The following is a 19,475-nucleotide window of genomic DNA, read 5'->3' on the forward strand; positions in this document are numbered from 1 at the left end:
GACCAGGCACCTCCTCTTATATCCCACTGAATTCTAAGCCTTTGTATTTTGAGCCCCCTTTGCTGCCCTGGGACTTTTAAAAAATTTGTCCGTCAGATGCTCACCGTCAGATATCAGAGGGAGGAGGGGAAAAGTGAGTTTAGTTCAAGTCAGTGGCTCAGATTTTACATGATATTTAGGCTGAACATCAAGGCCAATTTTCTGGTTTGAAAAAAGGGTGAAATCAAGCAAAAGACGTGACTTCAAGTCTTAAGCAAAATTTCAGCAAGGTAGCTCAACTTTCTTCAGCTTACAACAGCTGGGCCGTTATACCAGAGGATTCTTGTTTTCACAGTGCAGGAATCTCAGACAGACATGAGAAGAGCTCACAGACTTCCACATCAAATGGGAACCTGAGTCTTAGTATGGGATGTGGCTTCAGACTTAAATCTGTAGCTTATCCCAGATCTCAGTGCTGCATTTTAAGCCTTGTATAACGTTCAGCTCCACCTCTTGATCCTTTAACAGACAGTCAGGTCGTGTGGAGTCCTTGTGTGGAGTTAGTTGGTTGCAGCCACAGCTGTTGAAGAGTGAGTTCTCAGCGTGGCTGCTGACAACGTATTTCTCTTCTGGAATATGATTGCAGGAGTGAAGGCTTTAGTATGAGGAAATAATGATGATTAAAATAATAATAATAATTGTATTTAATTTCAGGTGCAAAAGGTCTGCCAGGAAGATCTGGTTTGAAAGGACGTGATGGTTTGCCTGGATCACCTGGCATAGTTGGGGATCCAGGGCCTTTGGGTGCCCCAGGACCACAGGGATTTGAAGGTAATGTTATGATTTGGGGAGCACAGATCAGAAAGAAGCAATCGGTAGAATTCCATTTACCTACAGGTCCTGCAGAGACCCTCCCCAACACCCAGCCACCTTAGGAAGACCAGGGGATGGACATGGTCTTGTGTCTTGTATCTGCAAGGAAGTAAATTGAACCTTCAGCGAGGAAGGTTATGTCACATGTCATTGTTGTGTATCACTGCTGGTGTTTCCCTGGGTACAGTTCTGAACATCTTTTGGTTTTCATGTTTTGTGGATGTGGGACTTGTCTTGAAGATCTAAAAGAGCAACACAGTGTTCACAGTGAACACAGCTGTGAGGGCTGGATAGCAGAGGAAATGCAGAGTGAGAGAGAGAAGGTCTGGATTCTGCCACAGATTTGTTGTAGAACTTTTGGCCTTTCGTGTCAAAGGAATATCACCACGTAGAGAACTATAGCAAGAAATAATTTACTAGCCTTTGGTTGGTGCTTTGAGATCCTCAGAATTACTGTACTGTGAGATATGTTCGAACAGGTTGGCACCAGAGTTGTTGGGCAAAGAAAGAAAATTGCGTGAGTTAGGAAATGGGGGTGTGGCACTGTGAAATGACTGCCTCTGGAACTGGCAAGTGGTCATTTCTATAACCACCGTCAGAGCTTGGGTGCCTTGTTTGTCGTGGTTTAACCCCGGCCGGCAACCCAGCCCCACGCAGCCGCTTGCGTGAATATCCCTGTGGGATTTATCTGCTTAAAGAAGTTGTAGAGATTGATCCCTTTTGTGGCATAGAAGCTGAAAATATTGAGTGCTGACGTAAGAGCCCAAATTTTGGAACAAAAGTTTACAGAATTTAAGCAGTGTAACAACAATCTTTTTCCAATTTTAAAAAAGTTTTGCTCACTCCCTGCCACCCAGAGGGATGGGGAGGAGGATCGGAAAGGAATGTAAAACTCAAGGTTTGAGATAAAAGCGATTTAACAGGTAAAGCAGAAGCCGCGCACACAAGCAAAGCAAGGTGTTCATTCCCCACTTCCCACGGGCAGGCGGGTGCTCAGCCATCCCCAGGGCAGCCGGGCTCCATCACGTGTAACGGCTACTCGGGAAGACAAGCGCCATCATGCCAAGTGTCCCCCCTTCCTCCTTCTTCCCCCGGTTTATATACTCAGCATGACGCCATACGGTATGGAATACCTCTTTGGCTAGCTTGGGTCACCTGTCCTGGCTGTGTCCCCTCCCAATTCCCTGTGCCCCCCCAGCCCTCTGGCTGGCAGGGCACAAGGAACCAAAGAGTCCTTGATCTAGTGTAGACAAACCCAGCAACAGCTAAAACCATCACTGTGCTGTCAACACTGTTCTCACGCCAAATCCAAAACACAGCCCTGCACCGGCTGCTAAGAAGAAAATTAACCCTGTCCCCGCTGAAACCAGGACATCATTGTACAAGGCCGATGCAAAGACAATGCCAGCAATGCCAGAACTGGGTATAGAGCCAGCTGGTGTCCACGCTGAGTGTTGGTAATAGTGACTCCTTTTCTGTCTTCTAGGTGTTGCTGGAAAGCCGGGCTCGCTTGGTTTGCCGGGAATGCCTGGTCGGAGCGTGGGTGTTGGATACACTTTAGTGAAGCACAGTCAGTCGGACCAAATCCCGCCTTGTCCCATAGGAATGAATAAGCTCTGGGATGGCTACAGCTTATTGTATGTGGAGGGGCAGGAAAAGTCACACAACCAGGATCTCGGTGAGTTGACGAATTCCCTCAGGCATGAACGATGTAGGCCCAAATCCCATTTCAAATGAGCATTCTTCGTTGGTACCGTTGGTGTGGTAGTAGAGGTGACAGAAGGCTGCTTGGCCAGAATCTGTACTGGGAGCAGGGTCACTTGTGCCATCCTCCACCACTCGTGCCTGGTGTGTATGAGCTGGAGCGACTGGCAGATGCTTGATGTAACCACTTCTCCGATTTTTACAGGTTTTGCTGGCTCATGTTTGCCTCGCTTCAGTACCATGCCTTTTATTTACTGCAACATCAATGAAGTGTGCTACTACGCCAGCCGAAACGACAAGTCCTACTGGCTCTCCACCACTGCCCCTATCCCCATGATGCCCGTGGACAGCGCTCAGATCCCGCAGTACATCAGTCGTTGCTCAGTGTGTGAAGCACCTTCCCAGGCGGTGGCTGTGCACAGCCAGGACATCACCATCCCACAGTGTCCCCTTGGCTGGCGCAGCCTATGGATAGGATACTCCTTCCTTATGGTAAGGATGCTATTGCTAATGCAAATGCAGCTTTAAATGCTTCTGGATCTCCTCTCTGATTAGATGCCTGGGACTGTGTTCTGTGAGTTGTTTACAGGGAACTGGAGCCCTGTCGCTTTTCGCCCCAGCTCACTGCTGCTTTATCAGCTGGCCCGCTGTGGGCTTCCCGAGTCCGTTCCCATTTAGCTGGCCACCTCGCCCCTGCTGCTGGCGCTCAGCGGTAGCATTGACGCAGTAGTTCTGTATTGCTACATACAATATATAAAACAGATACTTTGTTCTTCAAACCTTTAAATGTGGAAAACACTAATTAAACAACAGGGTTGTCTTAATCTCCTCTCCCAGTGGAAGAAGCATTTTCTATTGCACTCTCCTAGAAGCTCATTAGTATAAGATTGTTAGAAAAATCTGAAGCCAGCATATGAAGTTAACCAAGTTTTCCCAGCTTGCAAGTGAGGAGCTGGTTTTCTGTTATACCAGACCTGCGTATTCAGCCTGAGGACGTTCCTGTGCTGCTTCGCCTGTAGCTCTGACTCAGAAGACAGATACTTATATAATATAATAAATTTATATCATATATAAAATAAATATTATATATATATATATAAAATAAATAAATTTTAATATATAATAAAAATAATAAGATGAGAAGTAGCCAGCACATAATTTTGGTGGCCCATTTTACTCCTTTTAACAATGGAACTGGAAGAATCCCCTGTTCACCTCCCGTTCTGTTCCTCTGGACTCATTGAACCTGCATCTTTATTTCAGCATACCGCGGCCGGTGCGGAAGGTGGCGGGCAGTCCCTGGTCTCGCCTGGGTCCTGCCTGGAGGATTTCCGCGCTACTCCCTTCATTGAATGCAACGGCGCTCGGGGCACCTGCCATTACTTCGCAAACAAATACAGCTTCTGGCTGACGACGGTTGAGCAGTCGCAGCAGTTTGTCAGTGCTCCTCCCTCAGAAACTCTGAAAGCAGGACAGCTTCGAACGAGGGTCAGCCGCTGCCAAGTGTGCATGAAGAACCTGTAGGAACAAAAACGCAGTCACAGTAACAGTCTTTGTTACCTAAGGCTAGACGTCGCTGTTGTGAAGAAGGATGAGTTCATAAACCTGCTTGGTGTGTGGTTGGTGGGTGAATTGAGGCAGCCAAAATTCGACAAAAATTGAGTGTCAAGTCCGGGAGTTTGACTGCACACAGAGGAGGGAGACACCGGTGCTCTGAGACCCCTTTTTTTTATGGAACACGGTGCTATGCTTTTACTTCAGTGGGGGCTTTTTCCCCTCATTTATGGCTACCTCAGAAAGTCTCTGCAAGTTCCTTATTCAGACTGAAGAGTAACGGGTGTCTGACATTGCGGCGCTCCTCTGGCCACGGCACACACAACAGGAGAGACTTTTCACAAGTTAAGCTTTACCAGTGTCTTTGCAAACAGTATTTGGTCTAGCGTAAGGGAATGAAGACTCGTTCTCCTATGAAATACAGAGCTAGCTAAAGTTTATCAGTGTAGTGTAGGTGACGTAGAAACACTTAAGTATTAATGGTTGATAACTGCCTTCCTTAGGAAGACTCAAAGATTAATTTGGTTTGCTTTGCTTATTAAACAGATGGGACGTTCTTTCCTCCAGTGACAGGTAATCAATTCTAATCCAAACTTTCATCCACGGTTAGCTTTAAAGAGCTACCCTGGAGAAAAATTCAATTTTTGATGTGAAGATGAGTTCAAACCACCTTTAGCATTTTTCATAGCTTTCTACTGAAATATATTGCAGGTAAAATGTCGACTTCAAGGCCTGTGCTTATCTCCTGGCAGGCAGGTGATGAGCAGCCACCAGGAACGTTTCATTACTCGGAACGTACGTTTCCTTTCTGAGGTAGCCTTGGCACACTTGTAATTCTCCGAGCTGTGCGTAGTTGAAAAGCAGGGGCTTCACTAGGCGGCACGCAAGCTTATGCAAACACAGAAGCCAGCAGTTATGGGATGTGCATTTTTCACTCCAGTCACGATGTGTAGTACACTTCTTCCCCTGGGCATTACTCCCATGAGTTTAAGGAACGGTATTTCCAGTGTATGCACTGTTAACCAGTCATGCTTTCCTTTAGGGCATAATTAAAGTGCCACTAATTGTATTATCCTTGTATATTTTGAGGGAAAGCCATGAAAAAAGGTATGCTAATATATATATATATATAAAAGGAAGTCATTTAGTTGGGCTAAAGTTATTATCATCAACCTCCCTAGAGTGAAGCATATGAAATCCTTAGGTGTTGACATTCCAGGACATTTGGAAGAAGTGCCTTGCAAATACCCCTTGGCTTAAAAATCTTAAAGACAGAATTGTTCAGAAAATTATTATTAATGCAAGACTGAGACATTATTTTAGTGTTATTTCTTTACTAGGTTCTAGGCTCTAGCTCTGTCCAGCAAAATAGTTCTTTTAAGAACATGCTTACTTCTAAGCAGATAATATTTTTATCTGTATGATTAATTACATGCGTAATGTAATATTCCCTTCCTAGACCGGGGTCAGACCGCTGTGGATGTTCTGAGTTGAACCACACTGGAGACGAGCAGGGAATTTGTGAAGAACAATTTAAGTGTTTCATTTAACTTACTCCTAATTGTGAAAGATCAGCAACTGCTTGGGGTTTATTTTGCCAGTATCCTTAGGGCACTGTAACGCTGCTGGGTGGCAATCCTGCTGCGCAGAGTAGCCAGCCTACTTCTTAGCTGTCCCAGCACAGAGGAACCTGTTGTAGCTACATCTTGGGTTACGCCAGCACCCCTTAGAGCGCTGCGTGCCCACAGTGAAGCCCGTACTTTGTGAAGATTTGTGCAAACAGCTGGCAAACGAGTTTTTCAGCTGTCGGGCTCCCACGGTGCTATAAAAAGGGGCTCGATCAGGTTGTAGCTACAGGGACTCAGTTTGATTTTGGAACACGGGCACATCCAAATACAATCAGTTTTCCAGGATCAGCGCCTTACGCATTTTAAGGGAACCGCTTCTGCTGTGGTAGCCTGGCTCCACGGCCAAGCTCCCCCCGCCCAGCCGCCCTCCACAGCAGCCCCCGGTGCGTGGGGCAGGGGTGGCACCCCCCCACCACCCTTCCGGGGCCCTGGTCTCAGAAATCCATCTGCCTGCGCCCAGGGTGCTTCCTCACGAGGGCTGCAGGGCCAGGGCATTCTCTCTGGAGAGCATTTACCTAACAGCTACATGGGGAACAAGTATACTGTACCCCACTGATAGATTATTGTATTATTTTTATTTTTTTAAATATAAGTGCTTCCTTTTGGGGATGTGGGTTTTTAGGGTGGTGGTTTTTTGGGAGGTTTTTTTTTGGCAGTTACTGCTCAAGATGGATCATTTCAGAGCCAGGACTTCATTGTTGTCTATGGGGAGGAAAGGGCTATAATTGCTGTTACATGGACAGCGAAGAAGTAACACTTCAATTTAAAAACAACCAACCACGCCGCTAATCCATGGAAAGGGGAAGAAAATTGTACTTTTCTCGACGTGTATAGGTTCCAAACTGTAATAAACTTTGAAAGCAAACAAGATGAAATACGATCTGGTTAACTATTTTCTTGGGAAGCACCCTGGCCTGATGGGGACGTGCAAGTGAGAGGAGACAGCATTCACAATTTCTCTACGTTCTCATTTATTGGTGAAGATGAAACTGCGATTCATGTGCATTACACTATCATGACAAAAAAAAACCATAATGGGGACTGTCTGATAGTAAAAAGGAACTTTATAATGGATTCAAAGATCTTTGCCTTTAATTATTCTGAGCTGGTTTTCTTATGGCTGCTAAAGAGATACTCCGCCTTAGAAACAAAACCTCACAGGCTGTTCTGATAAACCTGTAGAATTAAGGCACTTTTACCAAAACAGATTTCAAAAGGCAACAAGTCAAAAACCAACAATTAAGCAATTTGCATATGCCTATATATTAAGTTTTAAGATAACCTGGTTTATATTTAGTTCACACAAACAAATTAACAAAATATAGCAGCATACAACCTATGAAAAGCTTAAGAAATTTATTAGATGCACAGATAAAGTGCTGTAACAGAGACACTTGTGTAAATCTTTTTAAAAAATAAATAAGGTACAGTTAAACCACCTTTGACTCATTTAGGCTGACTTTTTTGTGGAGCTAAATTTTTAATGATTTGAATTTTAAGGTCAAGGTGAAATATATCATAACAGTGGTTGTGATCTATATCGACTATTTGAGTCTCCTGTTCCTCTCGAGGTTTCCCAGAAACAGGAAGGCTATTGCAAAACGTATACGTTAGACATAGTTCCTTTTACAGAAACATTTTTGTAATAAAGTGTGGTTGCTCAAATACATGTTAAAATATTTAACAAGGAAACAATTTTCTTCTGATCCAGTCGATCTTTTAAACAAGACAATGTATTTTTTTTCTACGATGCAGCCCACAGGAGGGAACAGAAGTAAACATCCTCCTTAACTGAAGACTGTTGCTTTAAGAACTAAACTATTGCATTACGTGAGAGCAAGAAATATCCATTTTGCATTATCCCTTTCTCCAAACATACAGCCCACTGGTAAGACTTAGTTTTGCCTTAATCTCAAAGGTCCGTTTGTCTTCGGGAAAGACGCACGTTCAAGAGAGGCGCCCTTTACAGGCCTTTGCGTACGGTCTCTGACTGCCTTTCCATGTGGGGAAGCTCTTGGACAGAAGGAACTGTCACGGTTGGAGTTTTGGATGCTACTAGGTTTTTGTGCTCTGTTATCGGTAATTTCAGGCACTTTGGGGCTAAGATGGCTGTTTAAGTCAATGCAATAATATTAGCAGGATGTTCAGTGCTCAGAAGGGTCACCACAGTTTCCTTCATACACTCAGGATTTCAAATTCTTCTTCCAATTCAAATAGCTTGTCGGTAGATTCGATGAGTTCTGAAAAAAAAATAAAAAATTAAACAATTTAGAATCTGAAGCCATGCATGACTTTGTTTACTTTAGAAAACAAACCGAAAATACCCACTTTTCTGGAATGTGTCCTTCAAAGTATTTTTTAAGATGTAAAAATATTAATAATTTTTTTATATATATATACACATATATATATGTGTGTGTTAGCAACTGTACGTGGCCTGTCTGGGTAACTGTCTGCTACTCTGTAAGAACAAGGCAGTTAATCACGTGGCGACTGGTTGACACTCGCTTGTTCCACCTGTGATCGTTCTTCTATTTGTTACCGAGGACCATCCCCCTGCACGACAGAGCGTTCAGCAGGTACCACACCTGCTCCTGTAGTTGTCACTTCTGGCTTCGTTGGAGGTATGAAAGGAGGCCAGTGTGGCGGATGCTTCTGGACCAGCTCAAACATCCGTAGGCTTTGCTGCTTTAGAATCTCCTGAGGACAGAAGACTTGCATTTTAAAAGAGGCTTCAAGACAACCTTCAAACACAAAAAATGCCTGCTTAATTAAAATAAGTTTTATTTACGTATGTTTATCAAAAACCAAAGACTTTATGCAGACATACAGTGAAGCCTGTTGTTCCAGTACCTGCCATTAAGAATCACTGCTTCACCGATCTCTGTAACGCTGTCCTAGCTGAAAACACACCAGGAAGACAGATCTCGAGCTGTCCTACAAGTTATCACTGTGTTATAATTAACTTTGACCTACACTCATCTGTAATTTTGACACCAAGAACATACAGTATTTTCCGCCTTTTAAATGAAAATTTCTTGCATGGACCTCTCTGTGTTCATGTTTCCTGTTGATCAACGGGAACAAAAGATCTGTCAGCTCTAAAAAACCTAACATGTTTTGATCAGGAAAGTTAAGTTATTATTGAAGCCAAATTCCACTCCTCTTCCATCAGGTATGCTGCATCATAACCTGCATTTCAGTTATTTACAAACTGCTTTCCTTAGCCTTTTTTTTTTTTCTTTAATAAATGCTTTTAGAGACTGGTGTTACTCCACATCCATATTGCTGCTGCTTAGTACACCAACTACATGGAGAAACTGCCTAAAGTCCTTTTTCTGTGGCAGCAAGCGCCTTTGTGTGTCAAAAGGCAGTTCAGCAGGAGCCGGAGGGATTCAGCACTTACAGAATCAGGCCTTTTGTGGTACCACAGACTAACAGTCATAATTAGAACACGTAATAATGTATAAAACAACAAAAATGGATCAGGAAGCAAATAAATAAATAAATTGCTACAATATGGCAGTTAAAACTTACTTTTAACATTTATTTCTCAGTAAATGAGGGTAAGTTTCAGCCACTGACATAGCAGTGCTAAAAAAAGAAAAACTTCTGAAGGGTGTATATTTAGACTCACTTTCCAAGCAGCAGGGTTGATGGCTGTCAAAATGCTGAACAAGCTCCAATTAGCAATTCAGTAGTACTGGCTTACCCTGCTGCATTAGTGCATTCTTCTCTATGGCTCATTTAATTTGCATGCAGAGAAAGAGTGATGAGAGTTTCTTTTTTTTTTTTTTTTAAAAAACAGTATTTCATACAGAGCAAATACAGATAGTATCATTACCTTTTGCACAAGACTACACCAGTTATCAAAATCACATTCTTCTTTACAAAAGAAGCCCTAAAGAAGAAACACAGACAGTAGTAGTATTAATCACAACAGGTCAATGAGCGAAGGATGCTGCGGTATCTTTATGCATAGTTTAAAGCTTTAGAAACACGTCTCCAGCTCACCTGTCACCCAACCAAAGGGTACTGGCATGGGATCACACTTATTTCTTCAGCTGCCATGGTTGTGCCTGTGACTTACACTGGATGACTTTACAAGTAATGCCATTTAAAGAATTGTAAGTTATATAAAGTAAGTTAAGCTCAGGTAAGTAGCTGGTCCAGAGCAGCCATGCTTATATGGCAGTGATGGAATAAAATAAGGAAACCTGATTCAGTGCCTTGCTTTGACTCTCAAAATACTTCTTGCAAAAGGTAAATGCTGCTCGCTAAAGCAAACAAATTAGCTTGACCCAAGATTAATCTATCCTACGCAGTTAATGTACAGACTACCATGTGTTGCATTTTAGATCACTGAAGACTGCCCTGTGATCTCGATTCTGCTCAAGGAAAAGCATTACTGGCCTTACCGATATACAGAGGTATTACCCCGAAATAAAGTACGTGCATCTATGATTTCCCAACACCTACTAAAGCTACTGAAGGGTCCAAATTCATGATCTTCATTCTGTGTGGGGCTTGCTGGCAGTGGAAGCTCTGGTCATCGACTGTGCCGTTTTCTTCTGAATCTACAAAGCTCTGAGTGGTGTGAGGATCCAAATAGATCAGCTCATTGCCTGTACGGGTAAAATCCATATCTTGTTAATAAGCAAGAGACTTTAATAAAAACTTGTTCCATCTAGACTTGTAAAACAGAAATTAAAGTATCATCACAGTCCCCAGCTAGACTTTCTAGCTAAAGAGTCTAAGAAAAACAGTTATTTAGACACAATAGTTCCCCACTACACTAGGGTATTTAGTGTAATTTTATATTGTGACCTATTACTGTAGATTTTTTTTCTATGTAAGGTCCAATATATTTTTTAAAAATCTCAGCTGTTGTAATCCCTAACATTCCACAGATCAAAAAGTACAGGATGACCAGAAATGCAATCTGTAATCCCACTAGGCATTCATTCAGAAATTGGAATGAAGTCAACTGACTAAAACAGCTCAGGTTTTACAAAAGGAAGAACAAAATAAGTATGGAGCAAACAAGCGAAATCTGAAAGACTGAATCTAGTGCTAACTATTCCTTTAATTAATAAAGGAAGACATGGAAGAAGGTGAAAAACTGCTATCAGAAGTTTGAAGTATGAGAAAATAATTTAAGAAAATGATGAAGCACTTTTGATGAATCAAACAAGACACCCTTCATTAGGAAGTATTAATGATTAGGAAAAATCCGGTATTTTAGCACTAGTGACATTTGCAACTTGTCAAATGCTACCAACTTTCCTTAGTGCGCTGTTCTTGCTTGTATCATTACTTATCTTTATGTCAAGCTTTGCTATTTTTCCATTCCTGTAAGGATGATACCACACTGTTGCCGAAATTCGTGATGTGTGTTTCTTCACTTCTTCTATTCTATTCTCGTTCTTAAACTGCTTACCATTTCCCCTTCCAAAAAACCACCCTCCTTTCTCTTTAAATCATAGGCATTTTTAGAATGTTTCTTTTTTCCTTACCTAAAAATCCTATGAAATAGTAGGCATTATTTGGTTTCCCTCCTAATGCTCCCAAAGACTGTGGCATCTTAAAGCATTCCTAGGAGTTCACAGGGAGAAAAACAAAATGGAAGTTGATTTGTTTATTGATGTCACAGATACCTGAACTTAGTGCACAATAACAAACAATTCGCTGAAAAAACCACTTACTTTAAATGCATCAATATATACTGGATTTATGTGATTTATCCCTAGCCTTAGAGGTATAATAAGCAAGAGGGGCTTCCAGCCTGTGCAGAATCCTGCTGCATTTTTATTTCGGCCAAGAGCGCTTCTGTGCAAATGCGCGCTGCTGTGGGCCGCGCTGCTGCTCTGGGGAGGGGACCAACACATCTTCTCTGCGGGAATAAAAACAGGGATCAGTGAATGCACAAAGGGACACGGAGCAGACCTTCCTCTCCATCATGAATCACACTACTTTGCCAGATGTCTTCATGGAGCTCCTGTTTTAAGACAAGAGGAGCAGGGCGTGGAAATCGTAACTATTTAGTAGAAGTAATTCCAGCAGACAGAGCATGTGCCGGCGCATTAGTGAGACGTGAGATAAACAAGTGGGGGATGAAAATTTAAGACTGAAGTTACATTTCCTACTAGCATTAATTCTGTCAGGCTTTCCCTGGGAAATTAAATGGCAGAGATGACAGCATTAGAAACTGTTCAGTGAACTCTTCACTTCTCGTGATGTAAACTTAAAACAAGCAGAAGTAGGGACTAAAATCAAAACAGGCTGTGGCTAAATACCACTTGTAAACCCACCTTTCTCACAGCTAAAAATGAAGCCTGGCCATGTGTTTCTCTAGGATCTGCCCCTGCCTTCTCTTTTGCCTGACAAAAGCACATCTCTATGGCAAACTGTATTAAAAACAATTCCCTGTATTTCTATGTACTGCAGCTTCATTCCATTTCTGGGGCAGGACTTTAGATAGCACAGAACAAACTCCCATCTTCTCCCGACCGGCACGGTATGCAAGCGGGTCACCAGAAAGGGTCACCCACATCGTTCTGGGTTAGCTAAAGTTTTAGACACCCAAAAGCTGAGTCTCCATTTCCTTTATTCCTTTTCTTACCCTGGGAACAAGCAGGGATGGCCCAGAAGTATTGTGTTCGTGTTTGGATACATTCAGGAAAGTGGAGTCAAATCAAAAACTGTAACCAAAGAACTAATCGTAGAATTGTTTAAGTTGGAAAAGACCTTTAAGATCACTGAGTCCAACCGTAAACCTAACACTGCCAAAATGGAAAATTTCCCAAAACAATCAAATTTGCTGTCAGTTTGAGCTATTCCTCTCCTTGAACATTCACGAAGATGGTAAAGAATTCCTGGAAAGACTTTTGTTTCACTTACTGATGTCTTCAATGACCACCGTATTGTCCATAGATACATAAACTGCTAATGAATTCCATTCATCAAATAAAGCAAGCTTCCTAGAAAACATTAAGGTAATAAAAATTAATATAAACTGGTTAGGACCATGAGTGTGGCTTTTCATTCAGGACAATTAGATGGTTCCAGAATTAAAAAATTAAATTGTTCTATTGTTTTTTTTTTTTAAGTCTCCATGTAATAAAAAGATAACTCTTTGAATACTTAATATTTAATACTTTTAGAAGAATAAATACTGAGTGGTACCAGGAAAAGCACACACACTGTACCATGTGAAAACAGTTTTGTCCTTTTGCCAAATGCAGTGATAGCAACAGCTCAACCACGTCATTAGGTTTATTACTTTGTATTGCATTTAGCAGCCTCCACAATGGGATCCCGACCACTGTGTCTGGCATTAGCCACAGAAGGAAGAAACTCCTGCGCCGGTTTTGCACGTTGCTTTTGGCTTAAGAAGTTCCACTAAATTCAGCGGAACGATTTCTGTGCACATGCAGCCAGCAGACTCAAGGCGTTAAAAGCTAAATTTTTAATTTAAATTTAAAAGCTAAAGGTTTTTGGCACCCAAAAGTGAGGAGAGAGTCATTACTGCACACAAGTTTCTGCCCACTGCTGTGAAATCCAAATCTCTGGGGAAAGGAGCTACACCCTTACACTGCACAGGCAGAGTCAGCTGTCTCAAATAAGCCAGAAAAACCTGTGTGAGAGCACTAAGCCATGGAGAATTTGTAAGCGAAAAGAGCTGGAGGCCAGGGCATGCTTCAGCTCCTCTCTCTCTCTCTCTCCAGAACACACGTCTGTCCCGGGACTGCAAAGAATTTAGCCTCCACTTGAGATTTTGGCCCCGTCCCTCAGAAACAGAGCAAAGCCAACTCTTTTTAAGTGTGGCTTCTAGACTACGAGGAGCTGCCCACGTTTTATACAGCAGCCTTCAGGCAAAGCTGCAGCTCCGACAGTGGGGATTTGCAGTTCGGTTCCCTCCTTGGCCTGGACGCCTGCACTCCATGTTTCATGCCACCTTGTTCACCACCTGCGTGGTGGCACTCTTGACCCATCAAAGCCGAGCCACTTAGTGGAAAGGAATACACGTGGCTGGAGAGACCTTTTTGCAGGTCTTCCCCAGGCTCTTGGCACATTAAAATGCAGAACTCGCCTAATCCTGACCCAGTACCTGCCCCCCAGGCCACAGCGTCATGGTCCGCACTGCACCTGCAGACAGACGGCACACGTGCTCCTGACGCTGAGAGGGAGACGGACCTTTAAAACTCTTATCTTGGGCCTTATTGTCTTGGTCTCTGAGCTTGGCTGCCCCAGAGGAGCACATTCTGAATGAGCCAGTGGGATGTGACTTACTTCAGTACTTGAGCAACCGTATTTGGTCCAAACCATTCTCCAATCGATTTCCCCTCTCCAACCCCCATCTGCGCTGTTTTTATGAGAAAACACACAGAAAAAAGAGACCACAGAGAGTCTGGTCATAATATATGTTAAATAGCATGACCTACTAGTATTTTGACATACGTTCTAGAGCAATTGCAAACTGTATTTAGCAAAAACAATTATTTTCTCCATCTATGCTCTTCAAATCTTAACAACCACTAGCTCCTTTACAAAAAGTTTCTAAACTCTTACAAGGATTACAAATATTGGTGTTCTTTATGACAAATTACAGCAATAAGCTTCACAACTGTCTATGCTAATACTATCAGCTCTGGCACCCACAGCTCACATACTTCATCAAGAACCAGATTCTAGTATACAGATTTATTTAGGTCTCAGTGAACAACATTTCTGAACTATTATACTTTGTACCCATTTGCATGCATTTTTAATTACATGTAAATGTATACATTGTCTTCATATTGAATATGAAATACATTAATTCAAAATTTTACATTAGAAAGTTTCAACGCTGTAGGAGTTTCAGTAGAAAAAAAAAGTTGATGTGTATTCTTACCCATTTGGTGGATGGAATAACAGCAATCTTTTCTATCTAGAAAGCACCGTAAGATTCTATGATATTCTTCTGGTTGTTTTTTGTGTTTTTCCCATTGCCAATCTTACAAAACAAAACAAACAAACAAACAAACAAAAAGAGTTACAAAGATTAAAAAGAAGGTTTCCATTCTAGACAGGTGAAAGCAATACAATGAGATGCTAAAAGACTAATGTACAATTAATCTCTAATATTTACATTTCGTTTAGAGTTCCTCTAAGTCACAGCTTGTCATTATCAAGCTGTCCTTTATCACTGCAGGCTAGACTGTGAAAACTGAGAAAATGAAATAAAAGAGTCAAGTGCAAATACATGCTGAATGATCACTGCTGAGAACTGATAGCTACTGCTCTGTGTGAGCTTCCAAGATTGTTTAAATCTATATGCTCTGCTTAGATTGTCTTAGATCGGTAGGCATTTGTAAGAATGATGGAAGATCCATAAAGCGAAGTCCAAACACAAGGCTGGCCCTCTCCCCCAGCACAATCCAAAACGCAGCACGTACATACAGGGCTGATATTATAAAGCAGCTACATATTACATAGTCTAGTTTTTCTCAGGTAATTTGTTTGCCTACTCCTCCAGTTAAATCTTTGCAGCTCTGTTCTGTGGATTCCGTTATCCAAGTAGATGAAACCACAAAGCGTGCTGCCATAGAAACCACAGCACAACAGCATAAGGATTACAGACCTGACCGTAAGACTTTAATTGATACTGCAGCTCCACACCGACCAGACCTCTGATACTTACCTGTCGTCCTGGGGTGTGAGGCTTAAGAGCTTGCACTAATGGGTTCTGCTGTGGGGTTTGGACCTCAGGCTGGTGGCCTGTGAGTGGTCTGTGAAGCACTTTGTATGATGTCTATCACCATGTCACTACTCACACAGTCACCGTGTGCAAACATTTGGTGGCTACGTAAGCAATGAAGAGAACAGTAAGAACTCAGACCCAGGTTTTCCCTTGATGTCAACATGGGTATTCCTCAAAAAGATTTATAGAATAACGACAGTAGGATTCCCTACTTGTCCTCCCTTTATTTCTGTTTCTCTGCTTAAGGCTGGCATGATTTCACCCTGTCACACAACAGTAATTCACTAGTACCTTCTATCAGGGCATAAAAAAGGTTCATTAATAAATTTAGGCTTTGCGCTTTTATGGAAAACTACAACAAAAATTGAACTGTCTCCAAACCACACAAAAGTTCACTCAGCAACAATACTCACCTCTTCCTAAATGTCTGCAGATCAGTGCTTGGGCCAGCATCATCTGCCCACATCGCAGCATACAGCCCCAGCCAGCGTCAGATGAAGGACCAGTGCCTCCTGTTAAAAAAGTTCATTACAATGAATATGGGCTTTAAAACGGTGGAGCACCACAGAGAAAATGTCAAAGTTAAAATCTCTAACAACTGCCTTAGGGATAAAACACACTGAGCAAGACCTTTTCTTTCCATACTGCCAACCTAAATTCACTTACTAACTTTGCTCTACAAATATGAAGACCTGATTATGTGCAGGTATAATTCAACACAGTTTTTATTAGCTTTAATATTTTGTTTGCATAAACAGTTAAAATGATGCTCAAAATGTTCTAATACTGGAAAGATCATTTTCCAGTCCATGATAACATCACTAATCCTGCTATTTAATTGATAACAAGGCAGCTGGTCTGCTGCATACTCACCAATTGGTGAAAACTTTCTTCTATATGTAAACCAGAGACGAGCACTTATATCCAACAATAACTTGGATTTGTCTGGAATATTTTTAGAAGGAAAGAAATTATTAAAACAGACTTTTAAAAGTGAAAAATCCTGATTTTCCCTGTACAGTCAACATATAGAGTGCATGGAAGACTCTTACTAGCTTTTACATGTAAGACTCTTAATACTTACAACATTTTTAGCTGTTTAAACACAGAGAGCTTTTGTAGACTGCTAATTAAGTTAACTTATTAAGGATGAAATAATTATTAGCCAATGAAGTTTTACAAGATGTTTGGAATGGCTATGCCCAGCTTGAATGAAACAACTAGGGAGAACTATGTCCTCAGGAAAGAACTGGTAAAGCAAGTTAAGAAAGGTAAAGAATTTCTACATGCAAACCAAGATGGAACTATACATTACCTCCAAACCCCACACAAAGTCATTTTAAGAAAAGGTTACTAATACTAATATATCTTTTTTTGTTTTTTGAAATTCATGTATGTACAGAATTCTCCCAAAGGCTCTGAAGAAGTCCTAGGAATCTTATTTGCTGCATTTTCTCTGAGCCATCAGACTGGCTGGGCTTTTCAAGGGATCCTTGAGCGATCAAGGCTGCGTGCAGTACCCTTGGCTGTCCTGAACACCATGCCTGCACTGGTGGCTGCTGCTTTTGACATGTAACACAGGAAGATGCCCTTGTCTTCTCCCCACGGAACAAAACTAATTTTTGAAATCTCATTTTTATATGATATATGAATACATCACTCTGCTATGACTTCTAGGTCATATATTTATTTTCATCAAAATATAGTATGTGCTGTAGATGGAATTTCTTCTTCTCTGGAAATACCATTTTAGTTGTGAATAACAGGCTGCAGACAGCATCCCATAAGGGAAAATAACATTGGTATTACTGAACCAAAAAATTCCCCCCCACACTATTTATTTATCTATTTCTGAGTCGTTTGACGTTGAGAAGCCTCATACTTGACCAGCCTTTGCTACAACTACAAGCTGTTGCATGAATTACGGTCCAAAGTACGTTGGTGAACTTCTCGTTTCATTGTAGGATGAGAATACTACTGCCTGTAGTTGGTTTCTTGCTGATGGAGAAATATAAACCTCTCTCGTGAGACGTTTAGAGAACCTAAGCAAATCGGAAGCTGCTGCTGCATGCAAATATATGAATGCTCTACAGAATTTATAGATCATTTTTATTCTAAAGATACCTGTGTTTAGGTGGTGTTGCCTTCCTAGAATCCACACTGGCTCGTGGGTTTCTGGAAATTCTTCTAAGTAGTCTGATAAAATAGTGATCTGGTTTTCATACCTAGATAAAACTGAACAGGAATACAAAAAATTCAAACTCCATTTTAGCCCTTTGCTCTTTTATGCTCAACTCTTGAGTTCTTAGACTGAACTAGCTGTGGTTAGTCTTCGGGTCTTCTGAACAGCGCTGCCAGCTGCATTTACTCTTTTCCTTTTAACAAGATGTTAAAATACCCGACACTGAAACACCCAATGTCTTGGCTGGTTCTTATTTTGATCCTCAGTGACTGCCAAGAGAAAATAACATGGCTGACACGCTGATTACAGGCAGCCTGACTGAAGCCACTCAGCCTGACTGAAGTTCAGGATGACTGCAGCCAGAGTAAGATTTGATTCAAGGAAATGAGGAAAGAAAAAAAACCAATTCAGACATCACAGCATACGTGCACTTGCTTGATCTTAAATGTGCAAATACCGCCACTCAGAGCGATTACGGCCTCGTGCTTAATGGGGAGCATGTGAAAAGTGTTAGCAAGGCTGGGTTTTACTTTCCTACGTGGAGATTGTAAACACTTTAGGAAAAAAGTGGTGTGTTACTGTTATTATCCAATGCTACATCTGTTTAGTGTCAAATAACAAATGATAATTAATGCTACTAAAAGATGACCGTTCATTCATTTTTTTAGATGATTAAAGCAGGGGTTTTTGGACAAGAAAAACAGGCCTTCAAGTGTAAAACCTAATGTAAAATAATTCCTTTTAGTTAAGAATCTTTAGGAATAAGCTAAAAAAAAGCAGAAATTTAAAGTGAAAGTAAACACAATATCTTTTACTCTTCGAGTAACTGCACATGTATATATACAGCATAAAGAATGAGTAATCAGCAGGTAAATATATAAAACCACCATTTCATGTAAAAATCGACATTACAGCAACCAGAAGTGGAGCTGAGCTACAGCCCCCTGATTCGAGCACGCAGGGCCGGTGCTACCAAGCTCTGAGGATAAACCCCCGCATGTCTGCGCGGGCACCAGCTAAAAAACACCATAAACTTCTCTCAGCCTACCTGCCTGCAGAAAAAAAAGTAGAAAAAACAACGAAGCGAAAGAGCTGCCTGCAGGGTGCTGGGCCCCCTCCGCCGGGAGACTCGCCGCACTGGGGGCAGGCTGCCCGGCTGAGCCCAGGGGCTGCAGACCCCCATCCCGCAGAGCCCAGGGGAGGGAACCGGGGGTCCCCGGGCTCCCCCCGCCCGCCCCCGCTGCCGTACGCCATGGCAGCCCCCGGGAAAGGGCCCCCTCCCCCCGCCGGCGGAGCCCCGGCCCCAGCCCCCTCACAGCGCCACGCAGCCCCCACCCGCCGCCCCGGGGCTGGCGGCGCCCCCCGGCCGCCCCGACCCCGCCGCCCCCCGCCAGAAGCCCCAGCTCTGCGCCGGGGGAGCCCGCGGGGCCCCGTCCCTCCCGCCAGGCGAACCCCTCACGGCGGAAAGCACCGGCCCCCGCTCGCCCCTCAGCCCGCGGCCGCCTCCCGCGGCGCCGCGGCCCCGCTGGCAGCCCCTGAGGCGCGCCGGCCGCCCCCCCCCTCGCCGACCGCCGCAACGGCCGGGCCCGCAGCCCCCGCTCGCCCCTCTCCCCGGTCGCGGCCTCACGCCGCCGCCCCTCACCTGACTCCATCCTCCCGCTGTCACCATCCTCCTCCTCGCCCCGACACGGAGACACAACACGGCCGCGCCGCGGGGCGCCCCGGGAGCTGTAGTCCCGCCGGCCCGCCAAGGCGCGCCGCCTGCCGCCCGTTGGACTACAAACCCCAGCAGCCCCCGCGGCGCCAGGGG

At 43.1% G+C, this 19,475-nt stretch overlaps 2 protein-coding genes across 2 annotated transcripts in view; one reads left to right on the plus strand and one right to left on the minus strand.

The window, feature by feature from the left end:
- The window catches only part of LOC121097322 (collagen alpha-6(IV) chain-like), a 52,589-nt gene extending 46,289 nt beyond the window's left edge, over window positions 1-6,300 (plus strand). Inside the window, exons 39-42 of the mRNA XM_040614191.1 lie at window positions 694-810; window positions 2,339-2,530; window positions 2,762-3,048; window positions 3,820-6,300. Of these exons, the coding sequence (XP_040470125.1) occupies window positions 694-810; window positions 2,339-2,530; window positions 2,762-3,048; window positions 3,820-4,080 (857 nt within the window). The 3' untranslated portion in view covers window positions 4,081-6,300. The remainder of the gene's footprint in view (window positions 1-693; window positions 811-2,338; window positions 2,531-2,761; window positions 3,049-3,819) is intronic.
- Window positions 6,301-6,692: 392 nt separating this feature from the next.
- ATG4A (autophagy related 4A cysteine peptidase) lies at window positions 6,693-19,385 on the minus strand. The gene is made up of 13 exons (XM_040614192.1): window positions 19,308-19,385; window positions 17,608-17,718; window positions 16,357-16,428; window positions 15,897-15,995; window positions 14,635-14,736; window positions 14,031-14,103; window positions 12,639-12,718; window positions 11,444-11,631; window positions 11,255-11,333; window positions 10,218-10,363; window positions 9,583-9,639; window positions 8,327-8,438; window positions 6,693-7,978 (listed from the first exon to the last, which is right to left on the minus strand). The coding sequence occupies exons 1-13, from the start codon at window positions 19,315-19,317 to the stop codon at window positions 7,914-7,916; spliced, it is 1,194 nt and encodes a 397-aa protein (XP_040470126.1). The 5' UTR covers window positions 19,318-19,385; the 3' UTR covers window positions 6,693-7,913.
- Between the last annotated feature and the right edge of the window lie 90 nt (window positions 19,386-19,475).

This window comes from Falco naumanni, chromosome 14, assembly GCF_017639655.2.
Source record: "Falco naumanni isolate bFalNau1 chromosome 14, bFalNau1.pat, whole genome shotgun sequence".
In the NCBI taxonomy this organism is placed as follows: domain Eukaryota; kingdom Metazoa; phylum Chordata; class Aves; order Falconiformes; family Falconidae; genus Falco; species Falco naumanni.